A 15526-nucleotide genomic window follows, 5' to 3' on the forward strand; every position below is an offset into this window, starting at 1 on the left:
AAAAAAAAAAGATTCTGGTTTTTAATCCCTATAGTCTTCAAATAGTCATTAAATCTAGATTAACATAGTCGCAACACAGTCGTCAAATAGTCGTCTCGTAGTAGCCAAGTAGTCGCTACATTTGACGACTATATCACAACTATTCTCAAACTAATCTCCTTCACATCGCATTAATCGTTAAACTGTCAGCAAATAGTCGTAAATGTTTACTGACTACTTTACGACTATCTGTACACAACGACTGTTCACATTTTAATTAATCGTAACTTAGTCACAAAACAGTCGTAAACGTTTACGACTACCTTACGACTACTTTTACGACTACGTGGATTAGTCGTAACGTAGTCGCTATTTACCGACTAAATTACGACTGAATTTCCTACCGACTAACGTTTTACGACAACAGTGATTAGTCGTAAAATAGTCGTAATTTATGAAATAGCGACTACGAAACGACTACAAATGCAGTCGTAAATGGCCTGTTTTCTTGTAGTGATAACCAGCATCAAACATCATGCTATCTGAATAATAAAATATCAAATTTAGATATGCAGTTGGTAGATCTAATAACCTTGTTGTCGGGGGAATTTTTGTGACAATTGATTTACTAGAGTTAGGGTAATTTTTGCATGTCTTCTCCATCCAGAAGGCAAAGACTCACGATTAGGAACGTCCAGAGACACATACAAGTAATCCTCAACATCATTAAATTCGGTAGAGGCAATAAGACGCCTGCAAGCAAAGAATGTCCGGTAAATTAAAAAAAATCAGTGAGAGTGGCTATCAACTTCACATAGATATAAAAATAAAAATAAAAACATTAGAAAAGAGATTCTCTTCTTCTTATACCATTTACATCCACCAACAACGAACTGTTTATAACGGCTAGATTTATGAGCTCGCATAGTGGAGACATTTTTAATCACCCAAGTGAACGTGTTATCGACTTGCTTCCCCATTGACGATCAAGATGAAGAGTCTTGGCAATCAAGCTACCAGAATCTGAACCTCAAATTAGAAAATCAAACAATCTCTTATGTCGAGCAACGAGACCAAAAACAGAGATTACGATTCCCCTGTCAAAATCAAGAGCCTTTAAAACAAGGGTTAAAATAAGTGTTTAACCTCTTAAGGATACAAAAGTGCAGAAGTAGCACCCACGTGTTAAAAGGTTTGGTTTAGCTAATTGATTAATTTTTGTTTTTTTTTGTGGATAATTGTTTGATTTTCATTTCATTATCTGGTAGAATAATTTAATTGACTTGACATTTTAACTGATTTGTTTAAAATTTATAAATATTATGTTATTCAATCATGGATTTTAAAAAGTATATTAAAATACACTGTTATTAAACTCTGATTTAAAAAATCTACTTTAAAATCTAGATCATTTAAAAATTTACTTTAAAATCTACTGTTATTAGAAACAATTTGTGGCAATTTGTGGATTTATATTTTAATAATTTTTAGAGATTCTTGAGAAGATTTGTTTAGTTAAAAAGTACATAAATCCAAATCTATTGGTTTAGATGGGATTTGAAAGAATTTTACAATAAATCATATCTAGTTCTCTAAAAATCATCAAAATCATTTAAAATCTCATAAAAAATTTAAATCGCCACTGATTTCATTTTTTTTTATCAGAAGAATGTGTACGAAAAATGCTTTCTATTCCAAGTAACAAACATGCTCAATATTCTGTTCTTAGTTGTTTTGTGGAGTTGAGATTTACAAAACAAAGAATGCAAAAATGCATAAGTAGCCTAAACGCCCAAATTATAATGTGAATGACTTTAGCTCCTCCTAGTGTTTTATCTTTTGAACCGATTCTTCTAGTTACAAGAACAATCTGTTAACCCACGTGTTAAATTGGTTTAGGTATTAAGTAATTGTTTAATTTTTGTTTTTTTGGTGGATTTTCATTTCATTATCTGGTCGAATAATTTAATTGACTTGACATTTTATTCGATTTGTTTAAAATTTACATGTTATTCAATCATGAATTTTAAAAAGTATATTAAAATCCACTGTTATCAAACTCTGAATTAAAAATCTACTTTAAAATCTAGATAAATTAAAATTTTACTTTAAAATCTACTATTATTAAAAACAATTTGTGGATTTATATTTTAATGATTTTTGGAGATTTTGAAAGATTTGACAAGATTTGTTTAGTTAAAAGCACAGAAATCCAAATCTACTGGTTTTAGATCAGATTTGAAAGAATTTTACAATAAATTATATCTAGTTCTCTAAAAATCATCAAAATCGTTTAAAAATCTCATAAAATTTTAAATCGCCAATAATTCATTTTTTTTTGTTTTCAGAAGAATGTGTACCAAAAAAATGCTTTCTAGCCAGTAACAAACATGCTAAATATTCTGTTCTTAGTTGTTTTGTGGAGTTGACAAACATGCTCAATATTCTATTCTTAGTTGTTTTGTGGAGTTGAGATATTAAGGCGTCATTGCAACTTTGGATATTACGACTCATGTGCCATTCTTTTCAGAGGGCAAGGCACATCTAATTTCCCAATAAATTCAAGAACCTTAACTTCGGCAAGAATCTTTAAATCTCCATTCACCAGAAACCCACTATTAAGGGCCTTAAGAGGAACCATTTCTGAGAAACCCTAGTAGACACAGTTGGAATCAAGCCAGTGTTGTCTTTCTGTAAAGTCACGAAAACATAGAGCTGATCAAACAAGCATTTCTTGCAAAATTCGTAACTATAATCACGTATCAGCACAAGTCCCACGAACTATAAAAAATATCAGACGCAGATGCCTTTGGTTTAATATCTTGAATTATCGGTTTAGTTATCTAGTTGGTTTGTTTATTCAGTTTAGCAAACACTATATGTAACCTTTCTCCATTAGCGAGAGAATCAATCAATCAAATAAACAATTTCTCAAAATCCCTAAATCTCTTTGTTAACAATCTATAGATTCACAATCTTACTTAATAGAAAAGAGAAAAGAACGAAAGATCTCAAAAGAAATACTCCATAAACGAACTTGAAGTACACCAAAATCTATCGAGTCGTCCAGGAACCACATTACTTCTTTACAAGAAACACAATGCATTAAGCAAACCTAACAGCTCATCAAAAACCACGAAATATATAACATCCAACCTAATTAAGCAGCTTATCAGAACTATAAGACCACGAAGCCAGAAGCCGTTAAACAACATCATCGAACGAGAGAGGAGCTCTGGCTACAGACACATCTGCTTTCTCCTTCTCTAGCTGAGCTTCCATGTCTGAGCACTTCTGCTTCAATTTCTTCAAGTCTTCCTCAATTTCTTGCACCCGAGTCTCACCAGCTTCCTCCTTCTCCTTCTTTTCTGATACTTGTTCCAGTTTCTCCTTCAACCAATTCAGATTCAACCCTGCGACAAACAAGTATCCAAGAGCATCATCTGCGTCTGCCAAATCACCCTTGGAGAGCTCTTTGACACTAGTAATACAACCAACCCAACACACAAACGACATATAAGAAGTGTGGCAATCATTCGCCAACGCAGTAGTGTGTTAGAAACAATCAAACCTTTAGTTTGAAAGAGATCTTCAGAGAGTTGATTCACTACGCTTAATTTAAAATCCGCATGTCTTCTCCATCCATCAGGCAAAAACTCAGCACCAGCAACGTCTAGATACAGTGACAAATACTTAACACCATTCCCTTTAGGGAAGGCCAGAAGACGCCTGCAAAATTTAGTCAATCGCCCAATTTCACGAGAAAAAAAAAAAAAAAAAAAACCCTAAACAGATGAAATCATTGGAAAAATTACTTCACTTCTTACCATTTGCAGCCATCAGCGACGAATTCATCCGAGTAAATTTTCCCAGATTGGAGAGAGCAAAAATCCTTAATAACCCAAGTGAACTTTTTGTAATCAACTTCTTTCCCCATTCTATTTCTTCTCTTGCAATCAATCTACCAGAAAACAAAGACAAGTTATTAAAAAAAAAAAAAACCCTAGAATTAATTTGTAAATAATCGAACAAATCAAGCAACAATTTCGAGCAACAAAACCTAAACAAAGAGATTCAGACACTTGGTACAAACACTCTTAAAACATCAAAACAGTACCATAATCAACGTAACGAAACAGATTTTACGAAATCAAAAGATTAGTGTTTTAAGATTTGACCTTGTGAGTGTTGAAAATTGAGGGAGTCGGAGAGACTGAACTGAAGAAGAATAGCCCCAAAAGAAGGAAACTTGTTTGATACGACGACGAACACTGACTTCTTTGACTAATGGCATCATATTTTTAGTCGTACACAAACTTGGGCCGAAGAGTAAGCCCAGTAGAACAGTCTAGAAAAACCTCTTTAAGCGTTTATGTTTTGTTATACCGACACGTTGTTTTAACAAGTGGAGCACAAAACGGCACACAGTTGTGTTTTTAGAAGTTAGAAACGGCATCAAGCTTTAGTTGAGGATACTAATTAGAAGAGGGCAAAAAAAATTACTTATTCACCAAAAAACACTCAAATCTCTTAATCTTCGGAAGAAGACTATAAGTAGAAAACACTATTCCTAATTAAAAAAATGGACAAGACTCAAATTAAGAAGTTCAATCCAACGACATTAGTGAAGCGGAAGCTGCAGCTTTCTCTTTCTCTAGGTCGGTTTCAATCTCTTCCAATGCCAGCTTTCGCTTCTTGACCTGTTTCTCGAGTTCTCTGATCCGTGTGTCGTACTCTACCTGTTTTTCCAATGCCTGATCCAGCTTCATACGCAACCATTCCAAATTCCACCCTACTTTTATCAGATCAGAGAGCGTATCATCTGCTTTCTTCAGGTCTTTCACGGAGAGATCCTTAGCAGCTTTGCACAGTGTCTTGATTAGGTCAAGCAGAGCATTCATGTAAGCGTTCTTGATGTGTTGATTCTTTAAACTGAAACCCTGTGCGAGATCTGGATGTTTCTCAAAGAGTGTCTTCACCACATCAACCTGTGATGATGAATAAAAAACAAAGGTCAACCAAATTAAATTTATCGAACTCAAAATATTGAAACAAGAGGATATTAAGATTACCTGCGAAACAAGAACCTGAAAGCCGTTGACCTCAATAGTTACATCATCTTTGTTCTGCAAATCTTCAGATGAAGAGGAATCATCATGAGCTCTCTGTTCACTACGATCAGTACTAATCTCCTCAACTTGTGATGCACTTAATGTGTCAATAACTTCAAGAACTCCTACTTCAGCAATAATCGTAATCTCCCCATTCAACAAGAATCCACCGTTAATGGCAATAAGACTGCTTACAGGAACCATGTCTCTAAAACCGCAAAACCTAGTGTTCTTATCAAACCAGCGCCATCCTTCTGTAATTAAACATGTAACATGATCACAACCATTGTGCATATACATATATGATTTACTTTTATGGCATATACATTGTAACATGATCACAACCATTGTGCATATACATTGTAACATGATCACAACCATTGTGCATATACATTGTAACATGATCACAACCATTGTGTAATTAAACATGTAAGATGATCACAACCATCGTGTAATTAAACATGTAACATGATCACAATATTCATCACTATTTATTTATCTGACATAGCCAGTCAATGAATCATGATCACAACCATTGTGTAATTAAACATGTAACATGATCACAACCATTGTGTAATTAAACATGTAACATGATCACAATATTCATCACTATTTATTTATCTGACATAGCCAGTCAATGAATCATGATCACAACCATTGTGCATATACATATATGATTTACTTTTATGTACGGTATGTGCCTCAGAAAGGTGATTGACTAAAGTGAAGCGATAATCCACGTATCTTCTCCATCCATCAGGCAAAAACTCAGTACCAGCAACGTCTAGATACAGTGACAAATACTCAACATCATTTCCTTTAGGTAAGGCCAGAAGACGCCTGCAAAGAAAATTTAGTCAATTACCAATTTCACGCGAGAAAAAATAAAAAACCCTAAATAGATGAAATCATTGGAAAATTAAGTTCAACTCTTACCACTTGCAGCCATCAGCGACGAATTCATCCGAGTAAATTTTCGTGGATTGGAGAGAGGAGAAATCCTTAATCACCCAAGTGAACTTTTTGTAATCAACTTCATTCCCCATTCTTCTCTGCAATCAAGCTACCAGAAGGCAAAGACAAGTTATTAAAAAAAAAAAAAAAAACCCTAGAATTAATTTGTAAATAATCGAACAAATCAAGCAACCAAACCTAAACAGAGTTTCAGACAGTTAACACCTCTTAAAACATCAAACAAAGTACCATAATCGACTTAGCGAAACAGAGTTTACGAAATAAAAAATAGTAAAGATTAAGATTTAAGATTTTACCTTCTAAGTCGGAGATTGAAGAAATAGCCCCAAAGGAAGGAAACTTGTTTGATACGACGAACAGTCGAACACTAACTTCTTTGACTGATCTGTATCATGTTTTTAGTCGTAGATAACAGACTTGGGCCGAGGAGTCAAAAAGCCCATTAGAAAAATATAGAAAACCCTCGTAAGCGTTTACGTTTTGTTATACCGACACGTTGTTTAACAAGTTGAGCACCAAACGGCACGCAGTTTTGTTTTTTGATGTTAGAAACGGCATCAAGCTTAGTTGAGGGATACTAAAGCGGAAGAGGAACAAAAACAGAGAGGTTTACACTTGCAGAAACATTAGTTATTCAGCAAGAAACACTCAAATCTCTTAAACTTCTCCGGTTAAATGAGGATATCTTTTCGTACCTCTTGTTTCAAGGAAGTTATTAAGTAGAAAAACAATATTTCTAAGTAATGGACAAGACTCAAATTAAGAAGTTCAATCCAACGACATTAGTGAAGCGGAAGCTGCAGCTTTCTCTTTCTCTAGGTCGGTTTCAATCTCTTCCAATGCCAGCTTTCGCTTCTTGACCTGTTTCTCGAGTTCTCTGATCCGTGCGTCGTACTCTACCTGTTTTTCCAACGCCTGATCCAGCTTCTTACGCAACCATTCCAAATTCCATCCTGCTTTTATCAGATCAGAGAGCGTATCATCTGCTTTCTTCAGGTCTTCCACGCAGAGCTCCTTAGAAGCTTTACACAGTGTCTTGATTAGGTCGAGCAGAGCATTCATGTAAGCGTTCTTGATGTGTTGATTCTTTAAACTGAAACCCTGTGCGAGATCTGGATGTTTCTCAAAGAGTGCCTTCACCTCATCAACCTGTGATGATGAATTACAAAAAAAGGTCAAACAAATTAAACTTATCGATCTCAAAATTTTGAAACAAGAGGTGAACAAGCTTTGTATTATTAATATTACCTGCGAAACAAGAACCTGAAAACCGTTGACCTCAATAGTATCATCTTTCCTCTGCAAATCTCCAGATGAAGAGGAATCATCATGAGCTCTCTGTTCACCACGATCAGTACTAATCTCCTCAATTTGTGGTGTAAGACTTAATGTGTCAATAACTTCAAGAACTCCTACTTCAGCAGTAATCGTAATCTCCCCATTCAACAAGAATCCACCGTTTATGGGAATAAGTCTGCTTACAGGAACCATATCTCTAATACCCCAATTCTTATTGTTCTTATCAAACCAGCCCCATCCTTCTGTAAATTAAACATGTAACAACAAGATCCATCACTGTTTTATTTATCTGACATAGCCAGTCAATGAATCATGATCACAACCATTGTGCCTATATAGAAAAAGTGATCAGCACTGTATATGCTGATCAGATCAATATAAAAATATGATTTACTTTTATGTACGGTATATGCCTCAGATAGGTGATTGACTATAGTGAAGCGATACTCCACGTATCTTCTCCATCCACTAGGCAATGGTTCCGTAATAGCTTCCAGATACAGAGAAAAGTGATCAGCTTGGCGGTTTCCGTTGGGATTAGCAACAAGACGCCTGCCAGAAAGAAAGAAAAAGAAAGTATTATTGAATGCTCGATTGATAATATATATATATACGATCACGTTAATAATGGACGAAAGAAACTATGCATTTACCAGTTAGCGTCACCAATTTGGATTGGAACAGAGCAACACGACTGTCGCAAGTCTTTCACCACCACCCCAAACCTCTTAAATCCTTGATTAACCATTGAAGTGATATAAAGATTCTACTAGATAGAAGAAAACGAGAAAACCCCTTTTAAAAGTTCAAAACCCTAATCAGACGCACTGAAAAAGAATGGAAACGAAGAATCTTGTTTCTCTGCGTCGGACGATCATGCAGAGGAAGAAATAGAGGTTTACAAATTGCGCGTCTAGTGTGGTGGGATGTTGGTTCTATTTATATCCGGTTCGTTTAAGGTCACCGACTTGAATCGTTGAACCGGATTGATATGACTTTGGGCTCTGTAGGTGCTTTGACCTTAGTAAACCGGTTCAATCCTCTTGAGGTTTTGCAAAACCGTTTCAATCAGCAATAAGGGTTCTATTGCAAACCCACATCTTTAGAAAGGATAAAATCATCGCAAAATCTGTTTATATTTTCCAAGTGATTATTATTTTTTGAGTGTATATTTTCGATTACTAGTAGTTGTACGTACGTATATTTTCAATGGACTTGGTTTGTTTATTTACAGGCTCAACCGCTCAACAACAATGTATAAGTAGCTATAAATAGTGATGAAAACCAGAAAAACTACCTTCCACATTGAAGAAAATGAGACTTTTAAAGAAACAAATTAATTGGGGACCTGGAGGATGAGTTACCAGAGACATTACTTAATTCGTTCGGAACTTCTGAACTAAGTTTAAATCAAAACTCTTTGTTTCTCCAAAGCCTTATCCAACTTCTGATTCAACCAATCCAACATGAAGCCTGCTTTTGTCAGATCAGAAAGTGTACTGACTGCCAAGTTCAAGTCTTCCTCAGTGAGTTCCTTAGGCGACTTGCTCAATGTCTTGATTAAGTCAAGAAGAATACCCATGTAGACATTCTTGAGATTTTGATTCTTGACGTTAAAATTCGATGCGAGATCTGGATGTTTCTCAAAGATTTCCTTCACTTGGTTAACCTGTGAAGATGATGTAAACAATAAAAAAAAAAAAAAAGGTCATATCAGTTTGTGTCAAAACATTGAAACAAGAGTTTAAAATCATTGTAAAAGCTTTATTACTTGTGATTCAAGAACAGGAAAGCCCTTGACTACAACAGTTACATCATCCTTGTCCTCTTCAGATGAAGAATAATAATCAAGAACTGTCCATTCACTATCATCACTAATCTTTTCAACTTGTGATGTGCTAATAGCTTCAAAAGTTTCTACTTCAGCAACAATTATGACCTCTCCGTTCACCAAGAAGCCACTATTTATATCATTAAGTTTTGTTAAAGGAATCATATCTTCCCAACCCCATTCCGGAGCTTTCTTATCAAACCACTTTCGCCCTTCTGCAACATTTCCACCCCATTAATTGGTTAATCAACACTGAATAGACAAATCAAATTGCTACTATCAAAATGACATTAGTGATGAATAGTATCTTACTTATTCACTTTTTCCCATGCATAACGTAACACTCATCAAAAGTTAGACAAATTTACGTACCTCTCTTAACGGAGAATTGCTCGGAAAGTTGATTAACTACAGTTAAGCGAAATTGTGTGTATTGTCTCCATCCACAAGGCATTGATTCGAAATCAACTTGCAGATACAGAGACAAGTGATCACCATTATTTTCCTCAGGATAGACAAATAGACGCCTGGGAGGAAAAAATAAAATTGAACAACCCAAAAAAAAATAAAAAATAATCACCAAGTCGTTATAATATAGATGAGTAATACCATTTGACGTCACGGATCAGAACTGGAACAGAAACATAACAATCTTGTAATTGCAAAGAGGAAAAATTATTTATAACCCAAACAAACTTCTTATCACATGGGTTCATTATTGATGTCATGAAGATTCCTCGTTCGCAAGAAGACAAAACTCTTTCAAAACTCAAATTTATAAACCAAAAAACCCTAATCAAACCTTTTTATGCGTAACCTAACGTAAATTTATATATAGGCGAATATATCTAGCTTTATTTTTTTGTAACAGATATTGTTAGATAGACTTGCACTACAAGAAATATCATTATTGATAGCACATAAGGATAGCACGGTTTTCATAACTGCTATTAAAAGTAAATTTAGAAATTTTGGTACTATGTAACAGCGTTTAAAAAATGCTATACCAAAAAATCACTGAACCAAAAGCTAAAATAACTTATCCATCGATTTGTATGCTAAAATTTTTCTCACCCTTAAACACTTTAAACATTTTTTTCCCTTCAGCATCAATGACCTAAAATTTTTTCTTTCTCCCCAAATTAAAATTAGGGCAATTTTCTTCAAGAAAGTCGGGAGCTGAGATCTCCGTGGTCCTGACCTGAGGAGGAAGAACAGAGAGAGACTCGTAATTTTTCAGAAGAGGAAGACTCATGAGTAAAGAAGAATTGGAAGAGGGGGATCTGGATGAGACGATGGTCTGGAACTCCTATGCAAAAATTGGTTCAACGAAGAAGTGGAAGAGGCAGATCTGGATAAAGACGACGGTCCATCCTCCTTTAATTCCACCAATCTCCATCGTCTTCTGTTACTGGTTCTTCGTCACGAGTTTAATTACCGTCGGAGAAACGCTCGTTTCAACTGGATCCTCCTCCAACCTAAACTCAAAATCACCAGCTCCGACTTTTTCCTCCACCGTGACTGTGACCTTCAGAATCTGCGACTTTTTCCCCTCTTTCTTGTCTTTTAAAACAGCACTAGAGTTCTCTCCATCGCTCGGGGCTGTGACCTGTGCTCCGTCATCGTAACTCCAGCTATATACGTAATCTTCTTCTTTTCTCTGGTTTTCAATTAATTAAATCATATGGGTTTTGTAAAGTCTTGATCTTTGATTTGTAATGTTCCTGTAATGGGTTATGGAGGAACATACACATCAATTGCAGAGAGACTATCCATGTCTTGTGTGAAATCGTTGTGTCGAATACAAACAGATGTTCTTTGATAATTTAGTATGTCTTTATCTCTCTTCTGCTCATATTTCGGTAAGCTACCAGATATTCTTGTGATTTGGATCTGCAATTCAGAGAAGCTGATTGTGTGTCATTTTGCAGTGTGAATTAGTGGTGAAGACTGCGAGGAATCTAACTGTGGTGACAGTTGAGTTCAAGGAGACTATGTAAGTCATTTACCTATCTCGTGCTACTTACATTGTTTAACTTTGCTAGGGCGGATAATGAGCAAGCCATCTTCCTCTTGAAAGCTTTTCTTCTATGAACTACACATTGGTGATTATAATGTCGAAGTTATGCTGATACAAGGTGAATGCTTTATTTATCCGCTTCTCTACTTGTTTTATAGATAACCTTAATTTTGATTCTACTTACCCCATAAGTCTCTGATTTTTGAGTTTGAGCTAAAATTTCATTTTTTGACCTGTCAACGTTTTGGGTTAGTGAATATCTTCCTTTAATTTACCACAAAAGCACCTTAATATTGTATTAACGAGTTGAAAGTATTGTATTAATTTTGATCAACGTCACATTCATGTGGATTTTCTCAATTTGTCAAAAGTTGGAATCCAAGAAGATAAGAACATACAAAGAGGTAAAACTCTCTTCTCCGTTAATAATTTATGACGTAAATAGTGAGTTGTTTATCTAGGCCAAAGATTTGTTGGTAGTAAAGTTTTCTGTTGTAATGTGAGTTTATCTGTTTTTAATGTTATACAGAGAGGAAACAACTATTAGCGAATAGCGATGTTGGAGGTGTATACAGAGAGAAGCAACAATCATTTTAATATTGGTACAAAAGCTGTAGTTGTTGGTGCTGGATGCCAAGGCATAGTCGAACATTGGGTGTTTCTATTTATGTGGTAATACCAGTTTGTTTTATTGCTCATCTACAAGATGGAACTTGGAGTAGAGGTATGTAACTATGTATACTCTTGAACTCTAATGAAAATCAAATCAAAAACATAAGCTTTAAGTTGATGTGGATACACATGATTACAGGGAATATGGACGAGAATGCTTACCGGAACAGTTCTTCAGACATGTGTAATGCTTTTGATGGGAAGGCGAAACCGATAGAGGAGAAGAGACCGAAGAGATCGAAGTTTGTCTCTATCCTTATAATGTTAACTTTTTGGATAAAACTTGGCAGCATAGTATAAGACTTGGTATGATATGTAAGACTTGTTTATATTAATGTTATGTTATGAATGTTGATGATTTATGAAATTTTTTTTTTATATCAATCCAGTTAAATAAAATCTGCAAAACTATTGTCAAATATATAAATTATAAAAATTAAATTAAAAAAAAAAATATATATATATATATATCCATATAGCAAAATAAAAATGCTACGACATAATATTAGATAGCACAAAATATGTGTTATAAATAACTATATTATAGCATTTGATTAATGTTATAAAAGAACAACATATAATAACATGTCAAAAACGCTATAATAGAGGTGATACCTAAGATAGCTGCGGAGAACATAGCATTTATGAAAACGCTATTAAACACATATGATAGCATTTATTGTGTGCTATGAATGTTGATTTTTCTTGTAGTGTTGAGACATTCCAACAAACTAAATTCAACATACATAAGATTTTTTAGGGATTATAAAGCCTATAAGTCGGAATATAAATCTTGAATACTTTGATTTTTGTATAGATTAACTATACACTTATTTTTACATAGCTATGTCAAAGCATGTATTGACTTCCAATTGCTCTGTTTCTTCATATTAAGGTTTTTTATTTTTTTAAAAAATATTGACTCAAGTACTCTGTTCTGACTTCTGATTTGTTATGTAAAAGATGTATACATATATATATTTCATACTTGATTAGACGTGCTTTATTGAGGAAAGTTAAAACAAAAACAGAGTTAAAGAAACAGAGGAATTTTACCTAGAAACATCAATTAGTGGTAAGGAAGGTTAAAACAAAACAAGAAAGAGAGGAGCTTTACCTAGAACCATCAATTACTGATATCAGACTGGAGTTTCAAACAACATCGCTGAAATCAAACGGGGTTTCAGCAGCCAAAGCCTTAGCTTTCTGTTTCTTCAAATCAGATTCTAAATCCGACAAGTTCAGCTTTCTCTTCTTGACTTGTTCCTCAAGTTCTCTAATCCGAACATCAATGGCCCGTTTTTACTCCTTCCTCAAGAAAGCTTCGTCCAGTTTCTCACGCAACCAGTGCAACTTCAAGCCAGCTTTTGTCAGATCCAGAACCGTTCGATCAGCTTTCTCTAGGTTGTCCATTGTGAGATCCTTAGGCGATGATTGGCACAGTGTCATAATTAGGTCGAGAAGAACACCCATGTACGCATTTTTGAGCTGTTGGTTCTTTATATTGAAATCTGATGCAATGTCTGGATGTTTTTCAAAGATTGCCTTCACCTGGCTTACCTGTGAAACAAGAAAGGTCAAATCGTTTTCTTACACTCGATTTGAAATTAGAGTTTTATATGTAAAGTTTCATGCTTAATTTGTTACCTGCGAATCAAGAATCTGAAACCCATTGACTTCAACAACTTCATTAACATCCTCTGAGGACTCCGACCATTCTTCAGATGAGGATGAGTATCTCTGTTCTTCATCGCTAGATTCACTACTCTCTGTGTTCCTCACCATTGATTACGAAGAAAAATATCTCAATTTCAAAAACTGGAATAGATAGCTGAGGATTAATTGATCTTCAGTGTTGCAGCAAGGAATGGGGACCGGAGAGGATATTTATATTTGCAAAGTTAAGATAGTTATATGAAGAAAGTGCATGCATTTGTGACTTGATACTCTTGTCATACATTACATATTAATGAACTGGTAAAATTCAATACCCAATGGATATTAATGTTGTCCATCCAATGGAGCCACTTTTTTTTTTTGGCCGGCCGTGTGCCACACTCAGACATTACTCTTACAACAAGAAACTTAATGTTTAAAGCATTAATAATTTTATGGAATTCAATTTTTGAGAATGATTATTTTCTACTAGTATAAAATATTAAAATTTCTCGGACTTGATTACAAATACATGTGCTGCGTAAGACCATCAATACTGGCAGTAAGGCTCATCGTTATTCAAAATAATATATTTTAATTATTTTAATTAAATATTATTATATATTTAAATAATAAGTATATGTGCTGCCTAGTATGTTTGTTTTTTCGTTTGCAGCCCTATATGTTCATTTATTGAAGTTCCAGCAGTTACAATGAACCTTTTTAATATGGAGCTCTCGGGTTGACAAACAAACAAAATTTGGAGATCTCATCGAACAGTGTCAAGAAAAGGGTAAATCTCATACCTAAAGTTACAACTTCCACTCACAACTCTCCCTCCTTCTTTACCATTGCAGCATTTAGGAAGCTCCCCAATGATCTTATCTAAACACGTCTTACAAACCGTAAACCATAAGTCACGCGTACACTGCACCATTCCGTACAGCTTCATCTTCCCGAGATTCATCTCCCCCTTCTCGTACAACAATAACTTGTCTGATCTACGAGTAGCTTTCGTTGTCAACTCAGTCAGTAGAGCCTTTGTCTTAGCATTGAACGACACCGGATCACTTACTTTCTTCGTGCTGTACATATAGAACTTGTTCTTGTCATCGATCTTCTCGAAGAAAGCGGTGGGAGAAATCTTGAGAAGACATTTGTCAAACCAAACTATTCCGGCCTTGTTCATTGGACATCTTCTACGTAGCTGACACATACATAAAGATATATACTAATTTACGTATGACATAAGTTTTTTTTTTGTTTATGTGTTAAATGCCGGTAAAATTAGTTCATTTAACAAACTGATTATTGTGGAAATCATTAGATATCTACTAGTGATTATATTTTGAAACATTTCAAAAATTACTAGGCTTTTTTTTTTATTTTTTTTTTTGCAAAACACTTAAATATTTTCTAAACAATTAAAAGCTTTCATAAAAATTGTGGCATTTTGGGCAAATTTTTGTCTTATTTTTGGAAAATAAAAACATTAATTGACGTGTATAAAGTTACCTCGGATGTGGCTGTGGTGAGGCAGGAACCACACTTGGAGCCGTAAGAGTCACCACGGCATTGGAGCAAGATGTAGACGGTATTGGGATCGTCGCCATGATATGCATAGACAAAACCTCTTACAAAAGTGTCTTTATACATGTCTTTGATTAGAAAGTTGAGGTTTCCTTCGTACGGGCTCTTGGGCTTGTATTTCCCTTCGGTCTCAGAGCATTTGTGGTTTAAGTACGCGTTGGTCTGGTTCATGGATGAAACATTGCGTATAAGAAAGACTTGTATGGCTACCACAACCAGATTAAGGACCAAAAAGATGCGTTTTGATATGGAGGATGAAGACATTGTTTCTGATTCTTGATCTTCTTTTCTTACGCAGGAGAATGCTTTATTACAACGTGGTAGACTCGAGGGAGTTTGTAGCTGATTTGGCTTTCATTAGTAGTTACTTAGATGAAATGATTATGTCAAAAC

The 15526-nt window shown here is 34.9% G+C and overlaps 6 protein-coding genes and 1 pseudogene across 7 annotated transcripts in view; all 7 read right to left on the minus strand.

The window, feature by feature from the left end:
* The window catches only part of LOC104715768 (MATH domain and coiled-coil domain-containing protein At3g58260-like), a 6094-nt gene extending 5031 nt beyond the window's left edge, over window positions 1–1063 (minus strand). The window contains exons 1-2 of the mRNA XM_019230064.1: window positions 850–1063; window positions 572–732 (exon numbers count right to left, since the gene is read on the minus strand). Of these exons, the coding sequence (XP_019085609.1) occupies window positions 572–732; window positions 850–959 (271 nt within the window). The 5' untranslated portion in view covers window positions 960–1063. The remainder of the gene's footprint in view (window positions 1–571; window positions 733–849) is intronic.
* LOC104712519 (MATH domain and coiled-coil domain-containing protein At3g58270-like) lies at window positions 2987–4246 on the minus strand. Its single transcript, XM_010429434.1, has 4 exons — window positions 4158–4246; window positions 3807–3940; window positions 3551–3708; window positions 2987–3392 (listed from the first exon to the last, which is right to left on the minus strand). The coding sequence occupies exons 2-4, from the start codon at window positions 3914–3916 to the stop codon at window positions 3184–3186; spliced, it is 477 nt and encodes a 158-aa protein (XP_010427736.1). The 5' UTR covers window positions 3917–3940; window positions 4158–4246; the 3' UTR covers window positions 2987–3183.
* Window positions 4549–6415, minus strand: LOC104712520 (MATH domain and coiled-coil domain-containing protein At3g58280-like). Of its 2 annotated transcripts, none has more exons than XM_010429435.2 (5): window positions 6362–6415; window positions 6027–6153; window positions 5773–5930; window positions 5052–5344; window positions 4549–4967 (listed from the first exon to the last, which is right to left on the minus strand). In XM_010429435.2, exons 2-5 carry the CDS (start codon window positions 6134–6136, stop codon window positions 4587–4589), a joined length of 942 nt encoding a protein of 313 aa, XP_010427737.1. In that variant the 5' UTR covers window positions 6137–6153; window positions 6362–6415; the 3' UTR covers window positions 4549–4586. The 2 variants fall into 2 exon arrangements, with proteins under 2 accessions (XP_010427737.1, XP_010427738.1); XM_010429436.2 differs by lacking the exon at window positions 6362–6415 and adding an exon at window positions 6243–6323.
* LOC104715769 (MATH domain and coiled-coil domain-containing protein At3g58280-like) lies at window positions 6825–8112 on the minus strand. The gene is made up of 4 exons (XM_010433147.2): window positions 8018–8112; window positions 7759–7916; window positions 7314–7606; window positions 6825–7214 (listed from the first exon to the last, which is right to left on the minus strand). The coding sequence occupies exons 1-4, from the start codon at window positions 8110–8112 to the stop codon at window positions 6834–6836; spliced, it is 927 nt and encodes a 308-aa protein (XP_010431449.1). The 3' UTR covers window positions 6825–6833.
* LOC104715770 (MATH domain and coiled-coil domain-containing protein At3g58280-like) lies at window positions 8770–9923 on the minus strand. Its single transcript, XM_010433148.1, has 4 exons — window positions 9805–9923; window positions 9568–9722; window positions 9136–9410; window positions 8770–9033 (listed from the first exon to the last, which is right to left on the minus strand). The coding sequence occupies exons 1-4, from the start codon at window positions 9921–9923 to the stop codon at window positions 8770–8772; spliced, it is 813 nt and encodes a 270-aa protein (XP_010431450.1).
* LOC104712521 lies at window positions 12953–13722 on the minus strand (annotated as a pseudogene).
* Window positions 14286–15506, minus strand: LOC104715771 (putative cysteine-rich repeat secretory protein 61). Its single transcript, XM_010433149.2, has 2 exons — window positions 15059–15506; window positions 14286–14750 (listed from the first exon to the last, which is right to left on the minus strand). Exons 1-2 carry the CDS (start codon window positions 15395–15397, stop codon window positions 14313–14315), a joined length of 777 nt encoding a protein of 258 aa, XP_010431451.1. The 5' UTR covers window positions 15398–15506; the 3' UTR covers window positions 14286–14312.

The sequence above is a fragment of the Camelina sativa genome, chromosome 9, assembly GCF_000633955.1.
Source record: "Camelina sativa cultivar DH55 chromosome 9, Cs, whole genome shotgun sequence".
In the NCBI taxonomy this organism is placed as follows: domain Eukaryota; kingdom Viridiplantae; phylum Streptophyta; class Magnoliopsida; order Brassicales; family Brassicaceae; genus Camelina; species Camelina sativa.